At 39.4% G+C, this 22,701-nt stretch overlaps 2 protein-coding genes across 2 annotated transcripts in view; one reads left to right on the top strand and one right to left on the bottom strand.

The window, feature by feature from the left end:
• Ube3d (ubiquitin protein ligase E3D) overlaps nucleotides 1–3,297 on the bottom strand; it is a 150,578-nt gene extending 147,281 nt beyond the window's left edge. The window contains exon 1 of the mRNA XM_021172683.2: nucleotides 3,108–3,297. Coding sequence (XP_021028342.1) covers nucleotides 3,108–3,184 — 77 coding nt within the window. The 5' untranslated portion in view covers nucleotides 3,185–3,297. The remainder of the gene's footprint in view (nucleotides 1–3,107) is intronic.
• A 12,725-nt stretch (nucleotides 3,298–16,022) lies between these two features.
• The window catches only part of Dop1a (DOP1 leucine zipper like protein A), a 72,207-nt gene continuing 65,528 nt past the window's right edge, over nucleotides 16,023–22,701 (top strand). The window contains exons 1-2 of the mRNA XM_021171895.2: nucleotides 16,023–16,078; nucleotides 21,786–21,976. Coding sequence (XP_021027554.1) covers nucleotides 21,839–21,976 — 138 coding nt within the window. The 5' untranslated portion in view covers nucleotides 16,023–16,078; nucleotides 21,786–21,838. The remainder of the gene's footprint in view (nucleotides 16,079–21,785; nucleotides 21,977–22,701) is intronic.

The following is a 22,701-nucleotide window of genomic DNA, read 5'->3' on the forward strand; positions in this document are numbered from 1 at the left end:
TAGACTGTAGGGCAAGTTCCAGGATGGCCAGGACTACACAGAGAAACCCTGTCTCAAAAACCCAAAACTAAATAATTAATTAACTAAAGATGAGGATCCAAACTCAATAAATAAATATATCAATAAATAAAAGGAGTAAAAATTCTAGTAAATACATAGATTGTCAAATTTTATTTGACAAAAAAAAAAAACCCTCATGTGTATGCTACATGGGGGAAAAAACACTTATAAAGACACGGGTTTAAAGGATCAAGGCAGAAAACAATGTTCACAAAAACAGTGTAGGGAACTGATTTGTGATACAGATGCTGAGCTATTCAATAAGAAAAATTATGGTCGTAATTAAAGACCACCAACCAACTAGATATCCATATATAATAAAATAAACTTTGACTCCTATTTTACTATGAACACAAAAATTAATCCAATGTGCCAGAGACAGAAACAAAAGTGGTAAGTCTCCTAGAAAACAAATGCAGAAAAGCTGAGCCCAGTGTCAGCCATGCAGTCGGTCCCAGAGGCTTGGGAGGCTAAGGTAAGCACATGGTTCCTTAAGCCCAGGAGCCTGGTTAGAACAGCAAGACCCATCTCTAAATAAAGACACAGCTGAAAGAATCCTAGGGGGGTATATGGGGTGGAGGGTGGGGTCACAAAGTTGAGATAGGCGAAGATTTAATGCACCAAATAAGGCTGTTTAAAACAAATTGAGACACTGGATTTTATTAAGATTAAAATTTTTGCTCATCAAAAGACAGAACTCACTGAGTGTCCCTAGGTTGAGAAGCAAAAATGCCCTGGAACAAAAAAGATACAGATCCAAAGCACTTAGGATTTCCAGATTAGGGATGCTCAACAAGTAAAATCTATGCAAAAACTGCAATCTCCAGAAAAGTCCAAAATATGAAACACTTGAGGCCCACCCAGACCCTTTCCCATAAGGCACACTCAACCTGCATTAGTAAAATGAAAACATCTGCCACAGATGCCGGAAAACATCCACAAACTCACAGGGCTTTAGATTGTAAAGCACTGTTTCAACTTAGCAACAAGACTAACCTGTTTTTATTAGCTAGAAACCATAAGATACTTTACAAAAGAACACCCTTGGATTACTAAAAAGTAGGTGAAAAANTTCTCAACATTGTATGCCACCAAGGAAATTAAAATTACCATGAGATACCTCCATATTCCTATCAGAATGGCTCAACTCCAGACTGGCCACCTTAGAGAACTGTTTGACAGTTCCGCACAAAGTGATGCACACATCTATCCTATATTACCGTAATTCTACCCTTAAGTATTAGCCAAGGGTATATATGTCATAAAAAGACATTAAACAAGTCTGGGGGTGTGGCTTAGTGGCAAATGTATTTGCCTAGCTCCAACACACACACACATCTTAAAAAGCAAAGTAATGCTACTGGCTCATAATGAACACCTTCTGGAAATAATAATAATAATAATAATAATAATAAAAACATCCGGCAATAGAAAAATAAGAACATGGTTTGTGAGACACTCAGACAATGGGAAACTACTTGGTAAGAAACGGGAAAGAAACACTCATTTAAGCTACCACAGAGATGAAACATGAATCNCAAAGCCTTTGTTGGAGGTTCCCAGCCCTGTGAAAGCACCTGCAAGCAGGCAGATCTATGAGTTCAAGGTCAGACTGGTTACATAGTAACCCACGCCAGCCATGAATACATTGTTAGACCCTGTCTTACAAAACAACAACAAAAACATGTTGGGAAAGGCAGATTGAAACATCAATTTCAAAACATCAGTTGGCTATGTCAGCTTGACATATGTCAGGAATTAATTAAAACCCCAACATGGAGGGCACATGGTGAGGGATTTTTTTTTTTTTTTTACTTAATTGGAAGTAGGAAGACTCACTTCCTACCTTTGAGGTAGGAAGACCTTCCTTTATCCGGATCTTTTGAGCTGGGAAGAGCCACCTCAAATATAAGCCACAACTTCTGCGGGAAGAGGACATGGAAGAAAGAAGCTCTTTGCTTGCTTGCCCTCCCTCTCACTGTCATTAGGAAGTGCACTGAAGACCAGCTGAGACACACAGCCTCATGGACTGAGCAAACACTGGATTTTTGGACTCACCATTCATTCATAGCCACTGTTGGTCTGGCTGGACTGCAAGCTGTAAGTCGTCCTAATAAATCCCCTATTTATAGAGAGATTCATTCAATCAATTCTGTTACTCTAGAGGACCCTGACTAATACACATGTCAACACAGTTCGAGAAACAGGGAAATTGTGTAGATTGGTTGAATGGGACCAGACCATGGTTCTTACTAGGATAAGGGACTGAGTTGTGTTAGAAGTCAACAGTCAAAAGATCAGAGAGACAAACAGGCAGTCTAGCAAAGTAGGTTTCTCACAGTTTGTTTGGTACGAGGGATTAGGCAGCTGTATTTGGTAATATATGTATTCTTAATTACCAAACACAGTGGACAGAAATTGTGGATATTGATCTCACTCCTCCCCACCCTTCATGCCCATACTGGGGAGTACTCATGATCTGTACAAGCTACACAAATGAATTGTACTGAGCCTAGACTCAATCCCAATCTTAAAACCGAAGAAATTCGGGTAATTCTGCCCATGTGAGAAAGGTAGGGTTTGAGTTCAGTCCTCAGGCCGCATGCAAAACTGCCACTTTAGCTACTTGTCAGATTTTAGGAAAAAGGGAGAAGCTAAGGGGAAAAAAAAAAATACAACTGTGCTGCTCTGTAATACATTTTCACATCTATTTGATACATTTGTCACTAAGAACTAGGCAAAACCCATGAAGAGATCACAAACCATTAAAATTGCTGACCATAAGCAAAAAGGAGCATTTTACCCCCTAAAAGTTTCTTGTTTGTGTAGTAAATATGAAATTTAAAGTTCGCAGACAGGCTGGGGAGATGGTTCAGCGGCTAAAATGCTCGCCAGGGCAAACCATCTCGCCCCGCGCACGCGCACATTGTCCCGCGCACGCGCCTACTGCCCGGCGCGCTCGCTCCCTCGGTCCCGCGCATCCGCGCTCCTGTGCCACGCACACGCGCACCAGCTTCCGGGCCGCNCACCGGTGCTCCCTCCCTTACCCCAGNATTAGCAGCGCGCTCTGCAGCCGTCTCCGCACTTCCAGGAACACGCGCGTTTCCGCCGCAGCCACCGCCATGGCCGACTCAGGGACCCACGCGGGACNGAGCCCACCGTTACCAGAACCCGGACAGGGTGGGAGCACGTGCGGCCGTAGCAGGCGGCTGGCTCCCAGGCCAAGGCAGCGCGGAGGGATCCGGTGGCGGCCGGCTGTCGGCTAGAGCGCCACCTTCCGGGCAGAGAGCGTACTGCCGAGGCGCCGACCTTGCCCCAATGGCCGCATTGTAGGACAGTTGCGACCCAGAGAGCAGAGCTGGCCTCCACTGGAAGGATGTTGGATGGGCTTGACTACGAGCATTTCTGTCCCTGAAATGAACAGNAAGCTCAGATTTGGGCCAGGAGAAGCTCTTCTCTGGATAGCTTGAGTAGGATGAGGTAGATAATGGAGCAGAGGCTGTACAGGTGGTACTTCCCATANGTCCAGAGCTGAAATACCTGCCCCAAAGCCCACTTTATCGGAGTCTCCTTTATTTGAACTAGAACAGTTTATTAGCTTCCGTATGATGCATCCAAAAATACCCAAGATTGATTGGCCATTACATTTCGCGTTAGATATGGTACTTCCAAGACTGAAACAGTTGCAAAAACAAGTGTAAGCTCTAAAAGACTGGTGGACTTGTATCTTGACTAACCATTCATGTAACTTTTGAGAAGCTAAAAGAAAATGAGTAATTTCTGATATACATTCCCACTATACTACAGAAATAAAAGAAGTCAACTTAATTGCTCCTACAAGATACATTTTGAAAGTTTGATACAGTAAAAGATCTAGTGTGGTATAAACAAATATATCAGGCCATAGAATTTCAGTTGGACACCTTTTAAGAATGGAAAGCTGTTATTTAAAACATAGCTTGTATAATGGAAATTGTCTTAGTTAAGGTTACTTTTGTTCTGATGAAGCAACATCACCAAAGGCATTTGGGGAGGAAAGGGTGTATTCAGCTTACACTTCTATACCACTGTTCATCATTGAGGGATGTCAGGACAGGAACCCAAACAGGGCAGAAACCTAGAGTGGGAGCTGATGCAGAAGCTATGGGAGGGTGAGTTTACTGGCTTGCTCCCATGGTTTTACTGAACCTGCTTCCCCATAGAACCTAGGATCACCAACCCAGGGATAGCACCACCCATCATAGGCTAGGCCCTCCTAGGTCAATCACTATTTTAAAAAACGAGTTACAGTTGGGTCTTATGGAAACATTTTCTCAACTGAGGTTCCCTCCTTTCAGAAGACTCTATCTTGTGTCAAGTTGACATAAAACTAGCCAGGACTGAAATCCTGTTTATTGATGTTCCATTTCATAATTTCATAGTCATAATTATCTGACATTGAACAAACTGGAAACATTTCTAAATAGGTTTAATCCAAAGAGGATGGCGTATATCTGCAGTCCCAGCATTTAGGAGGCTGAGGCAGGATTGCTGGACGTTGTACATCGTGGTGCGCACTAGGCTCCGCACCACGATGTACAACGTCCACAAGCAGTGCTTCCCCATAGAACCTAGGATCACCACCCAGGGATAGCACCACCCATCATAGGCTAGGCCCTCCTAGGTCAATCACTATTTTAAAAAACGAGTTACAGTTGGGTCTTATGGAAGCATTTTCTCAATTGAGGTTCCCTCCTTTCAGAAGACTCTATCTTGTGTCAAGTTGACATAAAACTAGCCAGGACTGAAATCCTGTTTATTGATGTTCCATTTCATAATTTCATAGTCATAATTATCTGACATTGAACAAACTGGAAGCATTTCTAAATAGGTTTAATCCAAAGAGGATGGCGTATATCTGCAGTCCCAGCACTGCTTGTGGACGTTGTACATCGTGGTGCGGAGCCTAGTGCGCACCACGATGTACAACGTCCACAAGCAGGTTGTATTCGTGTTAGCATGGCGTCGCTATGTGCTACCCTATGTGCTAAGTCACAGGATTATCAACCCCTTGGTTCGTTGAGCTGACAGAAATTATAGCCCAGGTCGTCTGAATGNCTTGTTGTAATGGTTACTTCTAGTTAAACTTTGTCATTCCTCAGAACTGCTAAAAGGGGTCCCCTTTTGGGGACCCAATTTTTAATAAAGAATTTTTAAAAACTGAAGGAAACACAGACCAAAAATGTGACACCATGACCCAAAGGTTAAATTTAANTTAATTGCTTTCGCATCTGTTGTGAAGAGCCCTACTTTGTAATTCCAATAGTAGAAACAACTGTAGCCTGGGGCTTGAGAGCTAAGGTTCAAGCTCTGTTTTTGCTGCTAACTGGGTGTGATCTCTCTACCCCTCAGTTACTGTCTGTATTGTGGTGTCTAGTTTTGTTTTAGTGGTACTGTGATTGGGAACCAGGGCCTCGTGCATGCTTAGTAAGATTCTACCACAAGCCTGTGCTCCCACTGTGAACTTTTTTATTTGGGGTGCTGGGAAGGAGTGAGACCTAGGGCCTGGCACATGAACAGCCTCAGGAATTTGAAGACCTCATGATTTTCCAAATTGCTATTTCCCATCAAGACTGTACTAAAGCAATAGTTTACTTCCCTTAAACAGTGTTCCATGTCAAATCATGTGGCAACACACTAGATTTAACCAACCTTAACTTTTGTTTTCAGTACTGGAGATCAAACCTGGGGTATTTCCAATACAAGGCAAACACTCTACCACCAAGCCACACCTCCTTCCCCCAAGTTTAACTTTGATTTGCTTGTGAAGGCAGCTCCTCAAAGACTTCATGCTATGCTTGCATGCATANAATTTCCAAAGGAAGGTTTAAATAGCATTTCCCAAATTTTAAATTTAATTTAGCCCAGTTTCCTTCTGTCTGTCTGTCTGACTGTTTTTTGTTTTCCTCAAGACAGGGCTTCTCTGTATAGCTCTGGCTGTCCTGGAACTCACTTTGTAGACCAGGCTGGCCTCAAACTCGGAAATCCGCCTGCCTTTGCCTCCCGAGTGCTGGGACTAAAAACATGCGCCACCACGCCCGGCTGAGAGCCCAGTTTCTAATGCAAGTATATGGTAGAATGCTTACCAAGCATACCTGAGGCCCTGGCTTTCATTCCAGTACTGTTAAAGTCTCCTAGAATAAAATAACACATGATACCAATTTCAGAATTACTGTACTAGAAGTATGTCTGCTTCTAAGCGGAAAAAGCCACGAATTGGCCCCTTGTTGCTGTCTAAGGTCTCTGGGGCATGAAGATCTAGTGAGACCTCTTTGGTATAACAAAAGATGTTTAAGGATCCTCAGTATAAAAAAGTTACTTTTAAGGATGCATGTATCACTATTGGTCCTAGTTTATTCTTTCATTTATAACAATAGTATCTTTTTTCCAGCCTCTTGATGCTTTTCTTCATGTTTTGGTTTGATTTTTGTGGTTATTATTGAATGTTTGTAGAAAGGCCCTTTAAAGTTCCAACAAATAAAGACGTGTTGATAGTGGCCTTCCTTTCACTGACTGATTTCTCCTTCTAGTTAGTTAGGCATCTCAAAACAGTGACATATGAAAGTGATATAAANTGGATTCAGTGCTTAATGATTTTCAAATCTGGGATAACTGAAAAATACTAAAGGTCAAAAAAGTCTGATNCTATTATTTCTGACTGTTTGGAAACAGTATCTAAATGTTGAAAATTAAATCCCTTGGCTAAATTCTGATAAGTATTATGCTGGGCTTTTTGTCACCTTCAGAAAATAACTGAGGGAGAAAATACTTTTGGGTTGCAGTTGCTGTCCCTGTCTTTTGCTCTCTTGCTTCTCAGCCTCTGGTCAGGTAAAAAGGCTGGCAGAAGCTATTTACCTCATGGTGGCCAAGAGAGAGGGGAATTTGGCAAGATTCAGCCCATCCCTGCCATACCCTTCCTCAAGTCCAACCTACATTCTCTTAGCTTCACTCCTTGAAGTTCTCAAACACACACCCACTCGTCCTCACTCCCTGCAAATGGCAGCAGTAGCTTGGGACCAAGCCTTTTGGAAGTTATCACTAATATTCTTCAATCTTGAAGATATTCTGTCTCCTTTATTACTTTGGATAAGTGCTACTAATGAACACCTTAGTTTGAGGGAGTTGGGATTAGAATATTTAATTTTATTTGTTTTTTCAAAACAGGGCTTCTCTGTATAGTCCTGGCTGTCCTGGAACTCATTCCATAATCCAGGATGACCTTGAACTCAGAGATCTGACTGCCTATTCCTCTAGAGCACTGTGTGCACCACCATATCATGCTTAGAATATTTAATTCTAATAGATAAGCTTTCAATACGGTAAATTTGACCTCTGAAATAAAACTATTTAGTAGATATGTAAAGCTAATGTTTTGTTTGCTAGCTAGAAGTTTTTATTGGCAGTTTATTGTAGGAAAATACTGTTTTGATTCACATGTTCCTAAACTGTGATTTCTCTCTTTCCTTGGTGTTATTACCTGTGTTATAAGCCAAGTAAGCCTTGCACATCAGAGACTTTATATTTACAGATCAAAGATACTATCAAATTTNTTAAGGAAAAATTTAACAATTCTACAACCCATGTATCCAACCTGCTACCAGTCAGAGGTATATTGTTCTGTTTCCCTTGNTTAGAGTTCTCTTCTTTTATGCTTGTCTGAATTCTGTCTTTCAGGTTCTACCTGTATAACACCTCTTTCATGAATGACTTCATTTTCAGTTATTTCTTCTTTTGCTTGCCTGTACTTAAAAAAAAAAAAAAACTTTCATCCTTCATGATGGCTAAATAGATGAATACATGAACATCACAAGTATCTTGTCGATCAAATAGATGATTTAATGCAGCATTAAAAATATGTTTCCCTTTGGCCATATATACAAATAGTTTCCTATATAATATATTTACATATTATAATTATATTTTTACAAAAAGACTTGAAATACACTTTAGTTAACAGTTGATAGCTCGTGTTATAAACAGAAGGCAGACATAGGTAAAAAATAAAGTAGTCCTGCTGAAAGCTTCTAGCTAGAAATGCATGTTCCCTGTATAAGCCTTCAGACTGAACGTTCTTTGTTTAAAAGGGGGAATTGCCAGAATTTCAGTGTCATTCTTGATGCCATCCTGGCACCAAAATAAGACTTTCTTCTTGGTAGTTGGAAGGATTGGAAGGGAATGAGCAGAGATACCTTCCTCAACCTAATTCACTCTTACCCTCCCCAGGCCATGAAGTCATCTGTCTGGTGGTTGATGGACCAAAGTTAGGTTCCATAAGTATTTAGTTAATCAAAAAATTTGAACTTCTTTTGAAGTCTTATTTGTGAGGANCTTGGGGGATGACTTTATGGAAAATTCAAAATGTTAAAGCATGCTTTTAAAATACAATTCNAAAACTGGGCCATGGTGGTGAACACCTTTAGTCCTCCCAGTACTTGGGAGGCAGAGGCAGGCAGATCTGTGAGTTGGAGGCCAGCCTGGTCTACAAAATGAGTTCCAAGACAGCCAGGGCTATTACACAGAGAAACATTGTCTGGAAACAAAACAAAACAAAACCCCAAAATGGGCAAACACTGATAGAGAACTATATTTTCAAAACTGTCTTAGTGTTACTAGTATCACATTTATAATAAAAAGCTTGAACTGCATTTTTAGTACGATAAGTCATCTTTAAACTAAACCTTCCAGAAGGAAGAAAACCTAAATCCTAGAAGCAAGATCCTTCTGTTAAGCAAGTGATCTAGAGGGATAAAATATACACTTTTTTAAAATAACTTTCATATGTGCTTTCAGAAGGAGCTTCCTGAGGGCGGAGTCTAAGAGAGTAAATAAATAAGGCGATGGGCTCAACGCACAGCTCGGTCCTCCTCGATTCCTCTCTTACCACTCGAGTTTATATGGCCAGTTTTTCATATTTCATTTTCCTCTGTTTAATGAGAAATGCTTCCGTCATTTTTACCCCTTTTCCTCTAGTATAATAAGTTTGCTCCTGTCTTTTGGAAGGACATTCATTCATAGGAACTGGCAAGAAAATAGATCCTCTGTTCTTTCACGTGGACATTTTTGTGTCTCAGGTGGCTGTGAAAATTTATAAACATGTATCTAGATTTTGAGCCAGAAGTTGTTTTGTGTTCAGGGGTAAAGAGTTTACCGCTTACCATTTAGTTAGATTAGGGTTCCTATTTTCAAAACAAACAAAAACCAAAACCCCTCATGGTGATGTACTCACAGTGATTTGCTACTCTCTCAGCTGGATATTGGATTGCTGTTAGTTTGAGGTTGGGGGTGCAGCCTCACACTGGATTTAGAAATGAGCTGTTTAATCTGTGTCCTTAGAAAGACTGGACCCCTGAGAAGTGCTTTCTTCATTGTTTGTCTCTGCCACAGATGAGCTATCAATGAATGACAGTTGACAATCACAATGACTATAAATGGACAGAAGTCTTAGTGCTTTGAATCAAGAAGAAACATAGCCTACATTTTCATTGTTTTCAGTTGTGTTCTGTAATGTTGGAAAAGAAAGATATCAGCTGTTTAAAACCTTTTCAATATGCTACTTTTATAAAATTTCCAGATAAATTTTCTAAAATAGTTTGTATGCCACAGATCCCATCCCAGATGACCAATTGTACTTTTTCAAAAGACAGAACTGGCACAGTGGCTTTTCTATACATTCTAACAAATAGCTTACCATGTGGGCTTTTTATAGTTTTTTTTTTTTTCTGTATTTTCTTAAGAACATAACAAAGCACATAATACTTGCTTTAAAGTTACTCTATCGTTTTGGCATTCATATTTCAGTGACTTCCTTATTGTGGACAATGGCATCATCAATTGGAAACTCAACTTTGAGCCTGAATGGGGTTCTAGCATCATAATTAGTGTATGGCATCAGAGTCCTCAAAGTGCCTTCTCCAGGCCTACCTGATTCTATAACTTGATGCAGTTAGTTTAATGTGATCTGATAACCACTATACTATGTGTTTTAGAATTCAGAATCTATACCCTCCCCCTTTCATTTCAGTGATCATGCACTTATTTTTATGACTTGCTGAGTACTAGAGCCTAGAAGTGACTGGGGATTCATATTAGATCTGTCGAGCTCTGTCTTAGGGTGTTACTAGGAAACAAAACATTTTACAGTCATCTGCTTGTGTTGTGCTGTTATCATGCCTACAGAGTGCCTCAAAGCCAGGAACAACTAAAATGTATCTTTTTTGGAAAAGTATGTTTAGAACTTTCCCTAGTGAGTTGGGAAAAGTACTAACCATCGTTTGTAGTAGACAGGCAAGGCTTGCAGTTGTGGGACTGGGCTACATTCAGCAGAACATATACCTTAAAAAAAAAGAAAAATATTGTGAATAAATTCTTCTAGTTATGCATTGCTGCATGTCAGATTGAATTGGTTACCTTTCTTACTGCTATGACCAAATACCTGATGAGAGGGAAGTTAAGGGAGGAAGGGTTCATGTTGCCTTGTGGGAAGGAAGATGTCAAGTGAGGCAGCTGGTCACATTGTGTCCACAGGTAGGAAGCAGACGTGAATACTGCTGTTCAGCTGCTTTCCTCAACCTTTGCTTTTTAGTCAAGTATAGGACCTCACTCCAGGATATGATGTCACTGGCATGGTGGTTCGTCCCCTCCCCTCAGCAGAACCGTTTGTAAATTCTCACACAGGCGAGGCATGACTTGTGTCTTTTATGTGATTCCAAATCCCGCGAGCTCACAGTGAAATTTAACCATTATCTAAGTCATCTCAAGTCATACTGACTTAAAATACTGTCTATCACAATTCAATGTTTTTTGTTTTGTTTTCATTTGTTTGTTTGATTCATTGATTTTTTTTTTTTTTCTAAAAATGATAGAGGGCCTTGGCTATGAAGTACTGCCCCCACCTCCAGCCCTTGTGGTATTGCAGTTGCCAGTTAGTCAGAGCTACAAACATCTGAAGGTTTAATTTAGGTTGGTGGTTCCACTTATAAGGTAGTTTGCTCACAGGACTAACAAGGGTTAGTTTGTTCATTTGTTTTTTTTTAAGATTTATTTATTTATTTTATGGGTTCACTGTTGCTTTCTTCAGACACACCAGAAGAGGGTACCTGATTCCATTACAAATGGTTGTGAGCCACCATGTGGTTGCTAGGAATTGAACTCAGGACCTCTGGAAGAGAAGTCAGAGCTCTTAACCTCTGAGCCACCTCTCCAACTCCTGTTTGTTTTTGTTTTCTCGATGTTGAGGAAAGCTACTCCCTAAGTGCTTCTCACCTTCCCGCTGCTGCTTCCGAACCCCTCTTTATACAGTCCCTCGTGGGTGGGGACCCTCAGCCAGAGCAGATTACTTTTATTGCTATTTCATTACTGTAACTTTGCTACTGTATGAATTAATATAAATATTTGTGTTTTCCAATGGTCTTAGGCGGCCATTAGTCATTGAACACCCCCAAAGGGTCTCAGCTCACAGGTTGAGAATGACTGTTCTACAGTGTTGCCTGATTAATCCTTTGACAAAGACAGTAACTCCAGAGTGAGTGATCCAAGAAACATCCAGGTAGGAGCTGCCATATTTTCCAGCCCTGGGCAGAGGTGTAACTAACTAAGTTCACAAGCAGCATTTAAGATACAAATCTTACTCTACTTCACACATACCGCCTTCCCCATCTGCCTTTCTCTTAGGAAAGCACACAGTCATCAAGCCAGAGCCTTCCATGTGCTAGGCATTGCGCTGGATCCTCAGCCTCCAATTGATGTTCTTTAGGGACATTATTTGGTCATTCTTTGTTCAATTCTTTTAAAACATTGTAATAAATAGGAAACACTTCTTGTAATTTTAAAAGTATATAGTGAAAACTCTTTGCAGCCTTCCCATAATTCCAATTTCTATCTGTCCAAAGAAGATAATCAACTTTATTTTTCTGTTATTTTTAAGAGGTATCATATTCATACAAATTAATATATTCATGTACTCAAAACAGTGTGGTAGTAGCATAAAGACATAGGGACCATGGAATAAAATGGAATATCATAATATAAATCTCAGAATATAAATATATAGTCAAATATTGTTTCATGAAAATGCCAGGACCACCCAGCATGTGAAGGACAAGCTCTTCTACAAGTTGATTGAGAGAAACTACATCGACAACTTGCAGAAAAATTAAACTTGAACTTCATATACTCCAAAATTAATTAATTAAAGACCTAAATGTAAGACATCAGACAATAAAAACTCATCACAGAAAGAAAGCAGAGAAAAGCCATGAGTCTCAGATAACACATCAGAAGCACAGGCAGTACAACAGTGAGAAGGCAGCCCCGGAACAGGAGAGAGTATCAATCCAGCATACAGAAAGAGCTACATTCAGCCACACACACCCTAATTAAAAGATGGCACAAGCCTGTGAAAAGATATCGCTCCAAAGTTCTCAGTGTCCAATAAACATGAAAAGAAGCTCAGTGTTACAATGCAGGCGAAAGCTGCAGAAATTCTCCTCTCACCCCTTAGGGCAGCTGATTCCAAAACAAAACACTACACAGAAAGTAGTGTTAGTACAGCTATAGAAAAATTCGAACCTTGTGTGCAGTGGACAAGGAACATAAAATGGCATAGCCAAATGGAAAATAGAATGATAGTTCCCCAAAGCATTAAACACTGGGGAGATAAAGCACTTGCCACACAAGCATAAGAACTGCAGCTTGGTTCTCCAGAACCCACAAAATGCTTGGTGGGCTGCCTGTAATTCTTCTTGGTAGGTAGAGAAGGATTCCTTCAGAACTGTCTCGCTAGCCAGATTAGTGTATAGGTGAGCTTGGGGTTCAATTGAAGCCTACCAGTCTCTGACCTTCATATATGCACATATGATTATATGCACCTGCGCACACACGCATACCACACACATAAAAAACAAATCCATAGGTAGAAACTGAAGGTAGAGTCATAGAGAAATGCTTGCATGCCAGTGTTTGTGGTAGCACCATTTAGGAGAGGTGGAAACAGCCTAAATGTGCATTTACAGATAACTGATAAAATAGACAATATGGGCCATGTAATAGAATATTCCTCAGCCTTAAAAAGGAAAGTTTGACACATGCCACAGTGTGCATAAGTGTTGAGGACATTGTGCTAAATGAGACAGACCTAGTATAGTGAAAAGACCAGCGTTCTGTGGTTTTGCTTATGGGAAGTAGCTGTAACAGTCAAATTTATATAAACAGAAACCAAATGGTGGGTGCCAAAAACAGGGCAGGGAGAGGAAATGGAGATTGTTAGTGGATATAGGGAGTTTTAGNCTTGCAAGATGAAAGTCAAAGACGACTCTACAACTTCGTGTACTTATTGCTAATTAAATAGACACTCAGTTAATGATATAGTAAATTTTAGTTTGCTTTACAGCTTTAAAAGATGACAGGCCTTTAGAGAACAAAGCATATGTGCATTCAAAATACTATAGTATAATTTAAACCATGTTTCTACTATTGAAAAAGATAATCAAAGAATGAGCCAAGTCAGGATCTGACTTGTAAGGTACCATTCAGAGGCACAGTGTGAGTGTCATCTAATAGTAAAGCTTCAGGTGACAAAAGAAGCAGAGGCACAGTTGGAAAGGATAACAAGAGTGAAGGGAGGAAGCCTTGACTGCTGAGTAGTAGCTGAGACTTTCCTTGCAGGGAGAGAAGTACAAATGATAAGATTAAATATGTGGTTCCCATTATTAAAAAGGACTTGTAATGGAGACTGTGAACTTGTGTTTTACTTTTCTGGAATTAAATGTCTAATTTATAACGAGGGCATTTCTTACACACTAAGAAAACTACAGTGCTTCACGTGGATTATCAGATTTACCTTCCTGGACTTCCTGAGGGAGTCGTGTGCTCTGCTTTTTACTTACAAACGTAATTGGCTCTTGGAATATAATGAAAACACAGGAATCTGCTGTAATTTAAATGTAAGACATGTAGGATCCATGGGTAGAAGTTCACTCTGAAAGATAGGCACATTTGTGCACATTGCTAAAACTGTTCCAAAAGCAGATCTCCTGGTTGCCAAAATACCTGTGTGTATAGCTGGGGGTTGGGGAGCAGTGGTGCTATTAACAGTTCTGCTTGCTTCCTAGAGCTTGTGCAAAACTTTTCTCCACATATTCTCCTACTCCCTTTAGTGGACTAATATGTAGATGTAAGATAAACATTCCTGTATAACATTTTATCCAATCATTTACATGCATAGACATGATCATATTTGGTCCATGTAGATAATTTACATTTTTATGAGTATACTATTTTAATATTCTCAGTTTGTCTTTCCTTGTCATCTAAAAATGTTGTCATTTCTTCATATATAAATAGTATATATACAAAGAAAGAAAACATTTCAATACTAGCAAATAGTAATAGTCTGAAAAATAGGATTTTTCCTTTTCTCTTAAAATTGTTTTATACAATATATTTTGATCATATCCTTTTCCCTTTCCCAACACTTCCCAGAGTCTATCCATCACCTTAGCCACCCAACTTCATGGTCATTGTGCTTGCTAGCACTCCTCTTCACTCAAGTGCTAGCTTGCCCTCTTATTTGTCTGTCTCTCTCAATAACCAGACAAAAACAAAAACACAAAAAGGGGTGGGGCAGGGTGGTGTTGTTAGCCATGGGGCCTGCCCCGAAGTGCGGTAGGCATAACCAGTGACAATACTGAGTGGCCAACACATAGGAGCACACCCTGAGTGNAGTCCAGNAAGCCAGAAACAAAGCATGGCCTTATTAGAGTAAGATGATCGGCTAGAAGAGTGGCTCTTGACTTGCTGACAGCTATGTGGATCTGGAAGGACTGTACCATAAGATGCTTTTGAGNGGTCTAAATTGTAAATAGAGAATAAGGAAATGAAATATTGAATGTGGAAAGACCTTTCATAAACTTTTGCTGTGAGAGAGGAGAACAGAGAAACTGGATGCCAGCCAGAGGGCCTGTGGAAGGAAGTCCAGGGAAGGTGATGAGTTTTGACTTCACACACAGGGCTGCATAGAAATTTTTTCTTTGTAGGAAAAGTTTGTATTGAAGGGGAATGGAATACTGAGGACTCTGAGCATAGAAAAGGGAGTGAGACCTAGACCACAGCAGAGGCAGACCTTTAGTCGGAAGGTCTTTAGTTCCCAGCAGGGAAAGCAGGGAATGTGGCTATNGGGCAAGCTTGGTGTGGGTTTGTTAGACCAGGGGAGCTGAAAGCATTCCCCATGCTGCTGCTTCCTCTCTTTTCAATTAATTACATCTTACTTTGATTGTGCTTATTTTTTTATTTTTGATAATGTTGTTTTGCTTCCCTGCAAAACTTCTAGATTCAAGCCGTCCTCTGCCTCGGCCTCCTGAGTGACACTCCATACCTCTGGCACCCCAGACTTAGCTGTAGTTGAGGTCCATAGAGGACTGATGGTATAGCATAGTGACAGGGTGCATGTTAGCATGAGAGAGACTAGGTTCAATTCCCAGGACACTGTACCCCATCCCCACCCCACCCTACCCTCCACCAAAAAGGGGGGACAGGGAAGAAAAGAAAAAACTACATATGTATTTTTTTCTTTCTTGAATGTTTCCACCAGGCCATTGTTCGTATCCATTGATATGAAACTCAAAAGACAGTGACTAATAAAGTCATAGGCAAGCACATTTTAAAGAGCTTCATTTTTTGTGTTCACAAAACCATTCATGATAAGACTGAGTTTTATACTTTGTCATTAACAATTCAGGACCACAACCAAGACTAATTAGAATGCCTTTACCAGCGATTAGCATGTTTCCTNGTACTATGTTGATTTAATAGGGAGTGATGGGAGCAATAAAGGGAATGCTTTAGCATTTTCTGTCATAAACATTCTGATAGCTTAAATATATTACTTGGTTTTGATGAGCTTTGAACTAGGTTTTATCTCTTTTTATAGATGAGGAAACCCAGACTTGAGAAAACTAAGTGCTTAGGTCAAGCCATTCATCTGGTAAGGACTTTAATCTTGTGCTGAGAATCTCTCGACTAATATATGTTCTGAAGCTCTATTTTTGTTGCATTTTATGCTCTAGATTTCTATAAAATGTCCTTTTATTAATTTGGGGGGTGGGTATTTGTACTTTGTTTGACAGGGTGTTNCTCCTGTAGACTTGTCTGACCTAGAACTCACTATGTAGACCAGGATGGCCTTGAACTCACAGAGATCCACTTTCTGGAATTAAAGGAATTTCTACCAAGCCTGACTCTTGTATTAAATATTTGGTGTAGTGGGTTTGGTTGTTTTGTTTTGTTTTGTTTTGTTTTGTTTCTGTGTGGCAAACTCTTTCTTGGGAAGAGGCAGTCATAGGTTTTCTTGATACAATATGGGAAGTATTATGTTTGTGTATGGTTTAATCCATGTAGGGACATACTGTGTTAATAGACTATGATGAGATAAATACAAGGATGGAAGTAAATACTTACAAATCTTTATGGCAATTTCACTGTGTTACACTGACTAACTACATAATTATATCTGTAGGTAATAAACTGGGAGAAAACCTAGCCCTTAGTCACAATTCACTTGAGAAACACTGACTCAAGTAACCTTAAAATATGGAGGAGAATACCTAAGAACTGAAATGTGTACTACATGTTAGGTTAAAAAGTAGCATTCCTGTTTGTGTTCTAATGTATGATGAATTTTGTGGTTAGCTCACTGTGGAAGCTGGACCTAGTGGCAAATTCATATCTATAATTCCAATGTGCAAGAGAGTTGCTGAATGAGAAAGCATCCTGGCCTGCACATTTTCAGGTCCCAAGGTTATTTTCTGGCCTCCTCGCACATGCATACACATGTATGAGCATCAGCAAATGGGTGTATTCCTCCAGCCTCCACTAAATAAAACTACATCTGCATTTCCTTTAAGATTCATTTTTGTATTTATAAGTAAGTGTATGCACATGCCTGTGGACACCAGTGCAGGTCAGACTGTGGCAGTTCTAGAGCTACAGCAGGTGTGAGCAGCCTGATGGGTGTGTTGGCCCAGAGCTTAGGTCCTCTTCAAGGGCAGCAAGTGCTCTAACTGCTGAGCCATCTTCCCAGCATTCCATTCTTTCCAACCTTTAGTCCATGAAAGTTTCTATCCGTTTATAGATGTTTTCTTAACTATTCAGAGTCATGGCTTTGTTTTAGTATGCCACATTTCTTTTTATCAAAAGCACATTGTTTTGTATATGGAGATGGTTGAATTTTTGAAAATGTTAGAATAAACTAAATATGTTTTAAAAGTTCATATCATATAGCTCATGATAGACATATCTTCACTCATTAAAAGCAATCTTATGAGAATTCTGAAAGCAAATTCATATGAAAACTGAATATTTTATTGACATTTTATAAACAAAACTATAAATATTTACATGTATTTCATTATGAAAAGATAGGTTCATTATACACACCCAATAAATAAGTTAAATAGATCAAAAAATAAAAAATAAAAGCTTGTCAGATCTTGGGACTGAGAATGATTCCTAATGNCTTTTATTTTGGTTTGACTTTTGTTTCAGACAAGGTATTATTCTTTAGCACTGTCTTCTTCTTGCTGTTGTTGTTTTTGTTGTTGTTGAGACAGAGTTCCTCAATGGCCTAGAACTTGCCAAGTATTCAAGGATTCATCTGTCTCCACGTTCTCAGTGCTGGAACTACAAACACATAACGCTGCACCAAGCTTTTTAAATTTAAAATGATGTATTGGTGTGAGTGATATCTGAGTGTGTACAGGTGTGTGGAGATCAGGACAACAGTAAAATGTTTGCCTCAGTTGCTTCTCTGCTTCTTTTGTGAAATATGCTCTCTCTTTGAACCTGGAATTGAAGTTTCAGCTAGAATGGCTGGCCAAGGAACCCATAGCATCAGCCTGTGACCACTCTTATACAGCACTGGGGCCATAGGCACACTCCACCATGACCAGTTTTTCCTGAGGCTCCAAACTCAGGTTGTTAATTTTATATTAAGCACTCCATTCCTGAGCTGTTCATTGTCTGGCTTTTTTTTTTTTCTTTCCGAGACAGGGTTTCTCTGTATAACCCTGGCTGTCCTGGAACTCACTTTGTAGACCAGGCTGGCCTCAAACTAAGAAATCCACCTGCCTCTGCCTCCCCAGTGCTAAGATTAAAGGCATGCGCCGCCCGGCTAATTTATTTTTTGCTTATTCACTTTACATCACCCTCACTGTCACCCTTCCAGTCACCCCATCCCACAATCCCCCTTCCCCCTGGGTATCTCCCCACCCTGGCACATCAAGTCTCTGTGAGGTTGCATTGTCTGGCTTTTTGACATGGATCTGGGAATCTCTGGTCTTCATTCTTGCAAGACAATCATTAGATCACCTGAGCTGTCTCCCCAGCAACCTGATTCAAACTTAGAGTTGAACACAACTACATTAGTTACAAGTGCCACAAATTTAGCTGGTCATTAATGATTAGCTTTTTTTATAACATATAAAAGTTTGAACAACATATCTACTGAGGTTTAAAAATTGTATTATCCCTCTGTGTATTGATAAATGACTCCTATTTTCATGAGTAGGAATTGCTACTAAATTGCTCCTCAGGTTAACCTTCTATGTACACTGAATATTGATTGTGTATCTTCAGAATGAATGTGTTCTAGCTTAAGGTAGAAATCTTGCCAAGGAAAGAAGTTGTCTCTGTCAGCAAAAGTTATGCATGTGCTTTGTTTACTCCACTTCCTGCTGACACATCACACTTTAGGTTTACTTATTAGAACTTACTGTAGTGCCTGCATATGCCTTTAGAAAACCTAATACTTTCTTTCCCATTACGTTCACTCAGAAACAAAACTGGAAATGTTTTAGATATGTTCATCCCATGAGTATCCTTATCATCTTAGAGGTTTTATTATCCACAATTATGGCTTTGTTTTCCTGCCCTGCTTCTTATTTATTTCATCTGAAACATATTGGTGTGTGTATGCTTATGGTTGTTTTCTAAAATGTTAGATGAAACATGCCTGTAAGCTCAGCTGCTTGGGAGAATGAGGCAGGAGGGTCACAGGTTTGAGGCCAGTGTGAGTAACCTAGCAAGGCCTTGTTTCAGTAGAAAATCTCCAAAGGATGAGCTGCATCTCTGTGTTAGAGTATGGCAGGGAAGGCNGCTCTGTCAGCGCGGAGGGGATAGAACCATACATTGCAACAGAACAGCTTGCAGAATCGTTGACTTATTTCTGATCTTAACTAGGGTCTGAATCTCAGTGAGTCTCATTCTCACAGTTTTGTACTGTGCGTCTGCACATTTTCTTTGTAGATATGTCTGCTCACATTTTCCATTTTAAGACTTTCTTATATTGAAAAGGAGTCTTTTTTAAAGATTTGTTGATTTATTTTATGTATGAGTACACTATAGCTGTCCTCTGACACACCAGAAGAGGGCATCAGATCCCATTACAGATGGTTGTGAGCCACCATGTGGTTGCTGGGAATTGAACTCAGGACCTCTGGAAGGTCCTAAGTTAACCTCTGAACCATCTTTCCAGCCCCCTGAAGAGATTTTTTTGTTTTGTTTGTTTTTGTTTTGTTGTTGCTGTTGTTTTTAATGTACCTGTTCAAATACTTAGTCAGATATGGTGAAGATAGATGGTCTCCACCATCTGAGTTCTCTTTGCACTGTCTTGATGGTATTTACTGCACCACAGGTTCTAAATATTAATACAATAGGATTTTTCCCTTTGGTTGCTTTTATTAAATATTATTTCTTAGAAGGCTGTTTACCTCTAGCTCATGAAATTTTACTTCTATATTTTCTTCTAAGGATTTTATAATTCTACATGTCACATTTAAGTCTATGATCTTTCTAGATTAATTTTTGTACAAATTTGAGGACGGAGTTATATTCAGTTACAAATGTATTATATGAGTTATATTTAAAAGAAGATTAATGAAAAAATTTTTCTTACTCCATCATACATCTTGGCAGCCCATGACGCCTATTCTTAGACCTTCCTAGAGGCCCAGAATCTAGCTGGTAGGGTAAGATGCAGACAGAAGTTAAAGTAAAAATGTAAAAACTGAAAGAGACCTACACTCACTTCAATTAAATTCTTGTTATTAATTATCTATTTTGATATAACAAATAACCCTCAAACTCAGTGGTATATGCAAGAAAACTTTCTGCTACATGTCCTAATGAATTTGAAAGACTTAGTTATGTGTATTATTGATTTAGGAACCTCTTATAGAGTGACATCCAAGTGTCAATTGGGTCTGCACTCAAATTTAGACTTAGGTCATGACAGATGATCTATTTAAAATGGCTCATCTCATGGTGGTGAAACAAAGCCTCAATTCTTCTTTATTGGGTCAATTCCTAAGCTGTCTTCATGATATGGCAGCTGGCTTGTCCCAGATCTAAGTCATCCAAGAGTCTTCAGAAGCTGAAGTGCTTCTTGTGACCTATTGAGTACTGCCATTGCTTGTGCCTTACTGTTATCACTAAATTTGAGTCTAAACCAAGGGACTAGAGGACTAGGCATACTCTTAAAAAGGAATATCATGGAAGTTGTGGCTGCATGTGAATTATCATATATTCTTTCTTGTCCATTATACCCAAAGTCAGTTTTATTTCTAAATAACTGATGCTCCTTCATAGTAGATGCCCATTATTAGATAATACAATGAATCTTTAAAATAGATCTTTTTAGTTCCATCCATTTGCCTAAGAATTTCATGAAGTCATTGTTTTTAATAGCTGAGTAGTACTCCATTGTGTAAATGTACCACATTTTCTGTATCCATTCCTCTGTTGAAGGACATCTAGGTTCTTTCCAGTTTCTGGCTATTGTAAATAAGGCTGCTATAAATATAGTGGAACATGTGTCCTTGTTATATGTTGGAGAATCTTTTGGATATATGNCCAGGAGTGTTATAGCTGGGTCCTCAGGTAGTACTACGTCCAATTTTCTGAGGAACCACCAGACTGATTTCCAGAGTGATTGTACCAGATTGCACTTCTGCCAGCAATGGGAAAATGTTCCTCTCTGTTGACATCCATTGAGGAGCCCATGGCTCCAGCTGCGTATGTAGCAGAGGATTGTCTTATCTGGAATCAGTGGGAAGAGAGACCCTTGATCCTGTGGAGGCTTGATGTCCCAGCATAGAGGAATGCTAGGGCGGTGAGGCAGCACCCTCATAGGAGCAGGGGGCTGGGGGGATGGAATGGGGGAAAACTGNGAAGGAAGATAACATTTGAAATGTAAATAAATAAAATAAATAACCAATAAAATAATATATGCATATGTATAAATAATAATGAAGCTATTGAAAATATTAATAAAATAAAATAGATGTTTTTCTCCTTTGGTTTTTCTTTTTTTCCTCCCCCCCCCATATCCTTGATATTTTCAATCTAAACATTCTTACTAGATTTTGCTATCAAAATAGAAGAGGATATATACAGGATTTTATCAACGATGTGGCAGAAATAACATGAAGTAATTAAAACTTTTCTTTTTATGTGCCTAAAAAATTTAAATGCCTGTTTTCCACTTTGAATATTATATTACCCAGTACACTGACTAAAATTTTGAGTNCTTCTGTTAAAGAATCTGTAAAATTAGTCATTTGTTTTTTGTAATGAGACTTTATGAGCCCACTTCTATACTTTATGTTGTAACCTGGTTTCTCTGGAATGTCTCATAGGGAATGACTTTGCATGACTTTGGAACTGGTGTCTAGTAGAACACGGTGGGAGAATGAACACAGAAGAGCTAGAGTTACTGAGTGACTCCAAATACAGAAACTATGTAGCTGCAATTGACAAAGCACTAAAGAATTTTGAATACTCCAGTGAATGGGCAGATTTGATATCAGCTCTTGGAAAACTCAACAAGGTATGCTTTTTCTTATCCATTATCCACTTAGTAAAAGGAATGAAAATCAGAAATCTGTTTATGCCTGTGTACACAAGATTTAGCTAAATCTTGAAGTAAAGACTATAAAATGTAACTGAACCTCAACTTTCATAAATGGCATATTACTAACACTTCAGCAGTTTCCATCCAAAGAAACAATAGCACTTAAAAGATGCAATTGGTGGTGGTGGTGGTGGTGGTGGTGGTGGTGGTGGTGGTGGTGGTGGTGGTACCTGTAAAAGCACCAGACTGGGAAGTATGTGTGATGCTGTGAGGGTAAGTTTTTGTAATTNAGCATCAGATAAAGTTCTAGACTTCTTGGCACCAAAACAAAAAGCTGTAAGTGGAAAATAATAACTGCAGGTCCCTTTCCTAATGGTGTAAGTGCTGCAACAAGACACACTTTATGCCTAGGCAAGCCTAATTACAAGCCAGCACTTTTTACAAAGATAGTTTTAAATAGAGTCCCTGAGCCTTAGAACTTGACTTGGAATGAGCCTTCTTCCATAGTTGGCTGTTAGTCAAGTTCTTATAGCAGGGCCACTGATCAACTCTCAGCTTCCTGTTTTGACCCAATTTTGTTCTAATTTCAAACTTTTTTTTACCTTCACACATATAGTTTTGATATGATTATTGTTCTTAGTGATTGGGGATGCTTCTAAATAATTGAAAAANGGATAGATAGAAGAAGAATACGTTCACAA

Source organism: Mus caroli, chromosome 9 (assembly GCF_900094665.2).
Source record: "Mus caroli chromosome 9, CAROLI_EIJ_v1.1, whole genome shotgun sequence".
Taxonomy (NCBI): Eukaryota; Metazoa; Chordata; class Mammalia; order Rodentia; family Muridae; genus Mus; species Mus caroli.